We start from the raw sequence: 9,945 nt of genomic DNA, 5'->3' as shown, positions 1-9,945 counted from the left end.
CAGCCTACGTCTTGGGGTTGGGAGCATCCCATTCCGGCGCCTTGCCTTGGAGATAGACAAGCCATGGCAATTGTCTCTCCTCGGGCTCAGTCTCTGCAGATGATGAACGACGCTGTACACTCCGGGCAAAAAGTCGGATAGATGCCTCTCCTGGATGGCGGTAGTCTACAGGAACTTCGAAAAAGTGTTCTCCAACTTTCAGCCTGCCTATGTTGCAGATGTAGCATATCAGGACGTGGTTCTCTTTGGCAAACATAAAGCAAGCAACACCGTGTGATGGAGGGGTTGACGGACGAACCTGGGACGTCTTTCAAGCGCTTGCTAATCAATGTTGCTACAGCCATGCTTCTGATATGACTCTCCGAGGGTATCAATTGACTTCCAGGTGTATTAGATGGAATATTAATTTTGAATTGAGATGGTGACGGACGAAAGTGGTGAATCAGTAACTACAGAGTACCTAGCTAAGCCAGTTTAACTCTCCACAAAGATCCAAACCGTGGAAGGGATCATTCACTAGAGGAAGTCAACTGCACTCACATCAACACTTATTACTTGGCTTAACTAGACACTACATCCATTTTGTAATGTCAAAAGAATCATTTTGGATCCTAGTAATGACCTGGAGACAACGCCAACGGCTGTTTTAAAGTTGAAATAGACGGCTATTCGGGGAAATTTCCGCTTCGCCCTTCATCGCATCGCCACGAACTGGTAGCAGACCAGACCATGCCGGGGCTGGCAAGTGGACTATTTCCATCCCCACTTTGACCATTATTGCCTTGAGAACGGAATCTCCTAGTTACACCGACGTGATCGCCACGGAATGTTGATATCAAAAGACACTTGGCCTTCCAGATTCTGAGAAACGCAATGACAGAACCAGTAACTATGGAGCCAGACGAGATATCTCTGGCTGAAGATCATGCAGCCCTTGAGAGAGTCGTCCTCTCTTCCGGGCCAACCGCAAGGGTCCTTCCATCAGCCCAGGATTTGGAACATGCCAGAGCGTTGCTCATAAAGTCGCTCCCCCCGAAAGGCTTGGGCTTCGCGCAGACGAAAGATCACCTACTAAAAGTAGTTGTTCCGGGGTTAAATTTTGCGAGCATCAGCCCTAACTATTATGGCTTTGTGACTGGCGGGGTCACTCCCGCCGCATGGTTTGCGGATAACGTCGTTTCTGTGTACGATCAAAACGTCCAGGTGCACATCCCGGATCATTCTGTGGCTACAGATGTGGAACATCGGGCATTGAAATTGCTCTTGGACTTATTTCAGCTGGACGAAAAAGTTTGGGCGCATACAACAGTTACTTCTGGTGCCACGGCTAGCAATGTGCTGGGATTGGCTTGTGGGAGAGAGTTTGTGCTGTGCGCAGCAGCGGAGAGGAACGGGGTTGACTGCAAAAGCGTTGGAGAATATGGCATTGTCGAAGTCTTGCGAGCGTCTGGCTTGAAGGGACTACAAGTGCTCTCGACTTTGCCGCATTCATCTTTGGGAAAAGCCGCTGGGATCTTAGGAATCGGCCGTGCAAATGTCAAAAGCATATGCGCAAATCAGAATCCACTTCGATTCGATTTGGAACGACTGGAGATGGAACTAGCTCTTCCTGGAATGGCTAGTATCGTTGCTATTTCTTGCGGCGAAGTGAATACCGGTCGCTTTGCAACCGGGGGGATCGAAGAGTTCCAAAAGATTCGTGCTCTTTGTGACAAGTATAATGCATGGCTGCATGTAGATGGGGCCTTTGGAATATTCGGTCGTATCCTTTCCCACGTCAGTGATTCTAAGGAGTTCGACTCTATTCGAAAGGGTTGCGAGGGCCTGGAGTTAGCAGACTCAATCACTGCCGACGGTCATAAGCTGCTCAATGTTCCCTATGATTGTGGAATCTTCTTCTCTCGATATGCCAAAACCGCCCAGGATGTCTTTCGAAATCCAAATGCTGCGTATCTGGCTACTTCCGCGGCGGCTGACACGGTGATATCACCGAACAGTATTGGCATCGAGAATTCGAGACGTTTTCGAGCGCTACCTGTCTATGCTACTCTAATCGCATACGGCCGAAACGGATATCGGGCCATGCTGGAGAAACAAATTAGGCTTGCCCGCCGTATCGCAACCTGGATATTTGATCAGCCAGAATATGCCGTTCTTCCTAGAGTTTCATCCAAGGATGAATTGCTGGAGAACACATTTATGGTTGTTCTGTTTAGTGCAAACAATGATGATCTTAACGCGGAGTTGGTGAATAAAATCAACAGCACTTCACAGATATACGTGTCTGGGACAAGTTGGGATGGAAGACCAGCGTGCCGAATTGCGATTTCGAATTACAAAGTCGATGTAGAGAGAGATTTTGCAAGGGTAATGGGAGTCCTGCAAAACCTTGTCAAATAAAGCAATATAAACAGCAAGATATTTTACTTCTCATTGGAAGGGTTCCAGAGTTCAACTAGCACCTGAAAATACTGTTATCTCCTTCTACCGGCAGACGGCATCTCTGCCCTTTCTGACATGCTAACCACTTCTCCAATCCCAGCTTCCTCCTGTTCATCCTCCAAAGCAGTAATCTCCTCTCTACAATCCCACCATTTCTCCTCCGCCAAATCGAATGCGTCTTTTCTCAACTCCTTGATCGTTTTTTCCGTCGCTGCGTTGCTATCTTTTAGCTTAGTCAAGAGGATCTCCTGCCATTCCGTGGACGTTCTAGTGAAGAACTCCCGTAGGCTTTCAAACGGCCTGGGATGTGGGCGTGAATCTTGGAGCTGCATTTCCACCGGTTCCTGTTCAGCCTCAAGTTCCATGGCATTCGGCTCCGTAATTTCCGTGAGTGCAGTGGACGCAGCTTCCACAGACGCCATTTCTTCATCCTCGTTTTCGCTTTCAGATTCCTCGTCTTCCATTTCTTCATCGCTCTCTACATTGGCAGCGTCATTCCAGTGCTCGGGTTCTTCAAAGAAAATCTCTTTGACCCCATTGAGTTTCATCAGATCAATGGAGTACAGGTCGTTAAATGTGAATTCTTGATCCTTGCGTTCAAATGTTCCGCCGTATATAAAAAGTGTATCTTCCTGGACGGCAAGTTGTCCGTTAAATCTTGGATGTGGCATTTCAAACTTCACTGGCAGTGACTGCTTCAAATCTATATCCTCGTCCTCTGTGGTTATGGCGTGTATCTCCATCTCCATATTATCTTTATGAGATAGGCCCCCTTTCGCCTCTAGGCGAGCTAGATTGCGAAGGAGCTCTTCCTCATCTTCTTTGCTTCGATTTCGTGATTTCACCGCCTGTGACCCAGCTTGTTGCTTTTTGTTCCCAGCTCTCGGTTTTCGAAGAGACAACTGAAAGAAACGATTGCGCTCGATATTCCACGCATACAGAGTGTCGAAAAATTCGCTGTCAATACCTTCTTCCGTTGCTTCAACATCGTGAACGCCGCCAAATAAAATCCCACGGCCTTTGTGATATGCCATTGTCACTCCAGCCCGTGGTGGATTGGGTGGGTTAGCTGGCTTTTTCCTGCGCTCCCACCGCACAGTTGGTTGCGAGCTCGCCGGAGCATCAGCTGCGGGCGGTGTGATACGCAAAAACCATGTATCCTGATGAACCATTGGCTTCAGCGTCATACGCTGGGAGCTGCCGCCTTTTTGGCCCTTGCCAGCTGTCACAGACATTTTAACTCTGGAATACCCGCCATACAGGACCGCCCCGGACTCGTGTGGGAGAAATGAAAAGGACGAACGAGCATCAGGTTTCTGCGATGCAGGGGGCAAGACCGAATTGTACCACGTATATTTCTGACAATCATATATCCAGAGATCCTGTAGATATTTCGTCTGTTGCGAGGTATCCTGGAAACCTCCAAATAATATGATGTAATTCTGACACAATGTTAGACTGCTACGCAGGTTGAATATGTCAACAAGCGTAACTTACTTTAAAATAAGTCATTCTATGGCCACTTCGTGCTGGAGGGCCTTTACCCTTGGTCTCCAGGCGAGTCCACTCCCTTGTGGAAGGGTCCAAATGCCAAAAATCATTATAATGATAAAAGGTACCCTGTTTCGGGGACGAGAATTCTCCTGGTTTCCTATCAGTATTACTACACTCAAAAGATACCCAAAACTGGCTGAAGCTTGCATATTAACGAACCACCAAAGAGGTAAATTCCTCCAGCGTTTCCTCCACGGCACCATGCATGTCCACTCCTAGGCAATGGGCTGTTGGGACTGGTAACCTCACGCCACTCATTCCTATCAATCAAATAAATATATAAGTTATTGAAAAATGTGGCCAGCGCTCCGTCGTAGTACTCGCCACCAAAAAGAAGGAGTTCATTGCGATTCGACGGGGATGCAATAAGGGTTGAAGATGAGCGGGGTGCAGGTGGCCCACTGCTTGATTCTGTCACTTTGAGGAACTTTGCTTGCTCTTCCGCGTAGGCTGCCAGGACAGCATCCAAATCGACGTCTTCGACATCACTGTCATCTTGTGCATTGCCCTTTGATTTGCCCTTCTTTTCTTTTTGGGAAGCTTTCTTGGCCTGCTTTGCGACGGTACGGGCTTTCTGCTCAGCTTTTTTGGCTTTTTTGTCCTTTGCCATGTTGAGGATTCAAATAAATATATGACTCTTCGTCTCTTTCAGGGTCTTGTTCAGATTGGCTCAGTGGTCTGTTAGGGAGTGGGGTACAGTGGTCTGAGATTTGCGACTTCGGTGTAGTTACTAAGTGCTGAATTGTAAAATATCTTAAAATATAGAGAATATAAAAGGACTACTCCTTCATTTTAGAGATATAGGTCTTAAAGACGAGTATCAGGAAGAAACATTTTCTGAAGTGTCAACTCTCTACAATAACGTTGTCGACTTGATAGTTTATTAAGCATAAATTGCCAAGATATAGCCAGCTAGTTAAATGGATGCATGACTAAGCAGAAACTCAATAACGTCACGTGCCGACGCGACTTGAACGTCAATCCAAACAAACCACCGGCTTCAAGGATCAGACCGCAGAGACAAATGTTGAAACGACTATCGGGTGGACAGATATGACCAGCATCTATGACAAAACATAACCTAGGGGACCATTTGGACTGGCTATTGACGCGGGGCCCCGAATCATTCTCATCTTTAGAGATCCCAAGCCGAGGCGACAGACTGAAGGGTGACATTGCAAGGCCAGGTACACCCACGCGCATAAAGCCCGCCAATAACACTATACCGTGCTTGCCCGGTGTGGTACATATTGATTCTATCGGTTCACCAGCTCATCGCAGAGCCGGCGATGGCGAGTCACCGGGGAGGATCAATATGGCTCGTCTCCAATTCGCTCCGCCGTCATCCTCCAAATCGAGGTTACTGTGCTTAGAGCCGAAAGAGGACCCAGCTTCTAGATCAACCCCTTCATCGAAGCGCAAAAAGGAATTTGTTCTGGAGGAGCCCAACCTCAACAAACTTCGATCGGAAAAGACTCGTTAGTTAATGGTTTCTTTACTTGGTTTTTTGGAGCCTTCGTTTGTCTCTAACCCTTTTCCCACAGCCAAGACGTCCGCCTCCACAAGCTCTACTTTTGCGAAAGTTGATGTATGGCAATCCCCTTCCTTGAAAGGAAAGCATGTCTTTTCTCCAGACCCCTTGCCTGACGACGTAGGGTCAATTGACCTTACAAATGACCTGGACCGTCAGACCTCATCATCTGCGACCATTTCAACTTTCGGCGAACCTCAGCGTTTATGGACCGAAGACTACGCATCACGCAAAGAGCCAGTATCTACTAAGAAGGGGAGGAAAAGAAAAAGTGATGAATATGAACTTGATTTGCATCCCAAACAGACAACCCCCCGTCGCAGACCGCCAAGCTCATCAGCCCAGAAGAACAGCGCAAAAATCTTGAACTCGTGGTCCCAGAACACACCACCACAGGTTTCTCCTTTTAAATCGCGCTTGATAACGATAAGTGATTCGGAGGATGATGGCGGGGATACTGCTTGGGATGCTGAGCGCGAAGATCCATCTCGAGCGTCTTGTAAAAGCGCTCGGTTAGATCCAAGCTTAATGCGTAAAACAGAAAAGCTTTTAACTTCAGACCCACCAATTAGTTCCGACAGTTCGAAGCAACCCGGTGACTTGCGGCAGGCTCTACCAAATCCAAGTTCCGTGTTTCCCATGGATGGTAACTCTCCCACAATTGAAGATGATGAAAATCCTCTCTTTTCTCGATTTCTAACCGCGGACCCGACTTTGATGACTACTATCTTCGAGCAACTTACCTCCCAGCGTGAAAACAAAGCAAAAGCTGTTCTACAACATGTGATGACTGGTTCGAGTCCCCCCGCGGAAGAGCTAGCAGCGATTAAGGCTCTGGTGTCGAGAATCAAAGCTATTGAAAGCCTCCGTGACCAACGAAGCTTGTACCTTACTTCAAAAGATCGGCTAGAGGATCTCAAAGCTCAAGTGTTACAGCATATTCAGTCCGGAGATTTCCCCGGGTCTTCACCCGACATTGCTGAAATCAAAAGTCTTCGAATGAAACTGCTAGCGGCAAAAGAAAAGATTATTGATTTGATTCTGGAGGCTCGAATTTTCGATACAGATTATAAACTATCCTCGAATATGCAAACACCCAACCAAAATGCTTTAGTTTCAGGAACAAAGCTTTTGGAGAGGCGCACGGAGCCGCCCAGGGTACAAAATACGTCTCAGGCTTTCGCTGGAACCCCAACTTACACTCACTCCCTTCCCTTACCAATCCCTAACTCAGCCTACCCGCAAAGGACCTGTTCGTATCGAAGCGAACCGGGCCCCCAGACTTTCCTCACAACATCTGCTGCAGGCACAATATCTAGAAACAGCTTTAGGCAAAATAGTCTAGGCCCTTCCCAAGCTAAAAGTGTTCTCCAGGATGAGATCGATTTCGACGAGGACGACACATTTGACGATGCCGATATCTTTTCGCGAACTATGGGCACACCTTTAGGACAGGGATCTGACATTGAATTTGACCTTGATGCTGATGATGATGATTTGCTTGAGGCAGCTGAAGGGTTTGAAAGTAGACTATATCGCCCTGCCGAGCTCCATGCCCAGACTCGTAGGGTATTACAAGAGACCAGTGGTAACTTAGCTCGTTCGCCCCCTCGGAAAAAAATTCATAGCTTCGATATGCCAACCGCGATCGAAGGCATGAATCATCCGTGGTCGGCGGATGTGAAAGCTGCGTTGAGAGATGTCTTCAAACTTCGTGGCTTTCGCCCGAACCAGCTTGAAGCCATCAATGCAACACTGAATGGAAAAGATGCTTTTGTCTTAATGCCGACTGGGGGTGGAAAATCTCTCTGCTACCAACTACCATCTGTTGTACAATCCGGCCGCACCCGGGGCGTCACTGTGGTCATCTCGCCGCTTCTGAGTTTGATGGATGATCAAGTTGAGCAGTTACGGTCACTAAGCATAAAGGCTCATTTCATCAATGGTTCACTGAGCGCCGCAGACCGTTGTGAAATATTGGCCTATCTTCATAAACCCCGTGTGGAGGACTATCTCCAGATCCTATATGTAACCCCAGAAATGGTTAACAAAAGCAGAGTGATGCTAGGTGCACTCCGACAATTACACAGGGCCAAGAAGTTTGCCCGGCTTGTTATAGATGAAGCGCATTGTGTTAGCCAGTGGGGCCACGATTTTCGACCAGATTACAAGGAATTAGGAGAATTTCGACGTGAGTTCCGCGGAGTACCTCTGATGGCTCTTACAGCAACGGCCACGAAGAATGTTGAAGTCGACGTTATCCATAACCTCGGTATGCAGGGTTGTGAGACTTTTACGCAATCATTCAACCGCCCAAACCTGACGTACGAAGTGCGTACTAAAGTGAATTATGATGAAACACTCGAAAGCATCTCGAGGATTATTGACTTCCACTATGGGAAAACAGGGATAATATACTGCTTGTCAAGGAAGAATTGTGAAAGGCTGGCGACTGATCTTCGCGTGAAGCATCAAATCAGAGCAACACATTACCATGCGGGCATGGACGCCGATCAGCGTATAGACGTTCAACGGAAATGGCAAAGCGGAGAACATCAGGTCATTGTCGCGACGATTGCTTTTGGTATGGGGATCGATAAACCGGATGTCCGTTTTGTTATTCATCACTCCATTCCAAAGAGCTTAGAGGGCTACTACCAGGAAACAGGCAGAGCTGGGCGCGATGGCAAGCGATCCGAATGCTTTCTTTTCTATGGATATAGAGACGCGATTGCGATTCGAAAAATCATCGACGACGATAAAAGCGGCAAAAAAGATGGGCAACAGAAAGAACGACAACATCAAATGCTGCAGCATGTGATTCAATTTTGTCAAAACAAAAGTGATTGCCGAAGAGTGCAAATCCTGGCGTATTTCAGCGAGGATTTCAAACGAGAAAACTGCAGGCTCAGCTGCGATAATTGTCAGTCTGGATCTAAGCACGAAATCGTTGATTTCACCCAATATGCTATTTCCGCTCTGAAGCTTGTGAGCCGATTGCAACATGACAGAGTCACAGCACTTTATTGTATTGATGTTTTTAGAGGGGCCAATCCCAAGCGATTCCGTCGAGATGAACATACCCTTGTCCCAGAATATGGTATGGGTGCCGATTTAGATCGCAATGACCTGGAACGAATGTTTAAGAAGCTCCTTACTGAGGGAGCTTTGGTTGAAAGAAACATCCCCAACCACAAAAGCATGGCTGAGCAATTTGTCGAACTAGGCCCTAGGGCCGCGCAATTCCGTTCTGGGCACCACAAATGTACTCTTGCCGTCAAAGTATCACCAGGATCCAAGAAAGCGTCGTCAAAACCCTCCAAGCAGGCGCGAAAGAGAGATACAAGTTCTGCAAATACTGGCGTCCAAGCTGCGAAGGATGAATTCCCACAATCTACTAATGTTTCATCTCCTATACCGACTCTACCTAGGCGTGGCGCTGGTAAGCAGCAAGCAGATGCCTACAAAGATGCATTCGAAGACGAAGATGGTACTGATAGTGATGGATTCGAACCCATTCGTGGGGTTGGAAACCGCCGTCCCCAACGTCGCGGCGTTGGCCCTCGAATCACGGAGGATGGAAGCCGCCATGGTTTAACTCAGCTTCAAACTATGATCCTGGACGAGTTTTTATTAGTAGCAAAGAAGGAGTGTCAAGCAGTAAGTCTCGGCCATGGACAACTACTAAGAGCGAATTCACTGAAGCCGTTCCAGATTATGTTGAAGAAGAATCTACGAGATCAACCTTTTCCAGATCGAGTTTTGCGGGAAATGGGAGTGCTCTTTCCCAAAAGTATGTCGATCTCAATAAAGTCGGCGAGAAACGAGTGCTAAAGTGACATACAATAGGTAGTGGCGAGTTGCTTCAGATCCGTGACATAGATCCAGACAAAGTGGAATTATACGGCGACAAATTTCTTACCCTGATCGCAATGTCTAAACGGCGTTACGACGAATTCGCAGCTGATGCCCTCGACAACGGTGATCGAGAGGAATTAGCGGTCCCGGACCCAAACCATAATGTCGTTACTATCATTAGCGATGATGAAAAGGATGGTGACGACGATTATCGTGACTACTCCCCTAATGTTACTGAATATACTGGGCCTACAAGAAGTCAATACTTTGGGGGAAGACCTCGGTCAGCCACTAATTTCAGGGCCCAACGTAAGACTCCTTTCACCGCTTTTGCGGTAGCCAAATGAGCTGATGCGATATAGTGTCTGAATATCAGTATTCTCAGACTGGCAGCACTGCTTCGAAATCAAGGACTTCAAAAAGCGGTTCTTCATATTCCCAAGGCAATCGCGCGGCTAGGCGCACTCGGAGAGATAAATCGGCAAGTGGATCTAGCAAAAAAGCGCGATCTACCCAATGGAGGTCAAAATCACCGTCTAGGTCAAAGGTTTCGAAATCAA

The 9,945-nt window shown here is 47.4% G+C and overlaps 4 protein-coding genes across 4 annotated transcripts in view; 2 read left to right on the top strand and 2 right to left on the bottom strand.

Annotated features, from left to right (window-relative positions):
- Positions 1-344, bottom strand: part of UREG_01010 (uncharacterized protein) — a gene marked incomplete at both ends in the record, with an annotated part of 1,752 nt that extends 1,408 nt beyond the window's left edge. The window contains 2 exons of the mRNA XM_002541448.1: positions 9-207; positions 299-344. Of these exons, the coding sequence (XP_002541494.1) occupies positions 9-207; positions 299-344 (245 nt within the window). The remainder of the gene's footprint in view (positions 1-8; positions 208-298) is intronic.
- A 529-nt stretch (positions 345-873) lies between these two features.
- Positions 874-2,400, top strand: UREG_01009 (uncharacterized protein; the record flags this gene model as incomplete). The annotated part of the gene is made up of 1 exon (XM_002541447.1): positions 874-2,400. One exon carries the CDS (start codon positions 874-876, stop codon positions 2,398-2,400), a length of 1,527 nt encoding a protein of 508 aa, XP_002541493.1.
- A 74-nt stretch (positions 2,401-2,474) lies between these two features.
- UREG_01008 (uncharacterized protein) lies at positions 2,475-4,606 on the bottom strand (the record flags this gene model as incomplete). The annotated part of the gene is made up of 3 exons (XM_002541446.1): positions 2,475-3,884; positions 3,940-4,085; positions 4,156-4,606. 3 exons carry the CDS (start codon positions 4,604-4,606, stop codon positions 2,475-2,477), a joined length of 2,007 nt encoding a protein of 668 aa, XP_002541492.1.
- Positions 4,607-5,311: 705 nt separating this feature from the next.
- UREG_01007 (uncharacterized protein) lies at positions 5,312-9,732 on the top strand (the record flags this gene model as incomplete). The annotated part of the gene is made up of 3 exons (XM_002541445.1): positions 5,312-5,474; positions 5,541-9,320; positions 9,377-9,732. 3 exons carry the CDS (start codon positions 5,312-5,314, stop codon positions 9,730-9,732), a joined length of 4,299 nt encoding a protein of 1,432 aa, XP_002541491.1.
- Between the last annotated feature and the right edge of the window lie 213 nt (positions 9,733-9,945).

Source organism: Uncinocarpus reesii, genomic scaffold (genome assembly GCF_000003515.1).
Source record: "Uncinocarpus reesii 1704 scaffold_1 genomic scaffold, whole genome shotgun sequence".
Classification (NCBI taxonomy): Eukaryota; Fungi; Ascomycota; class Eurotiomycetes; order Onygenales; family Onygenaceae; genus Uncinocarpus; species Uncinocarpus reesii.
The sequence above is the reverse complement of the archived record's forward strand: the minus strand, read 5'-3'. Positions and strand labels throughout refer to the sequence as shown.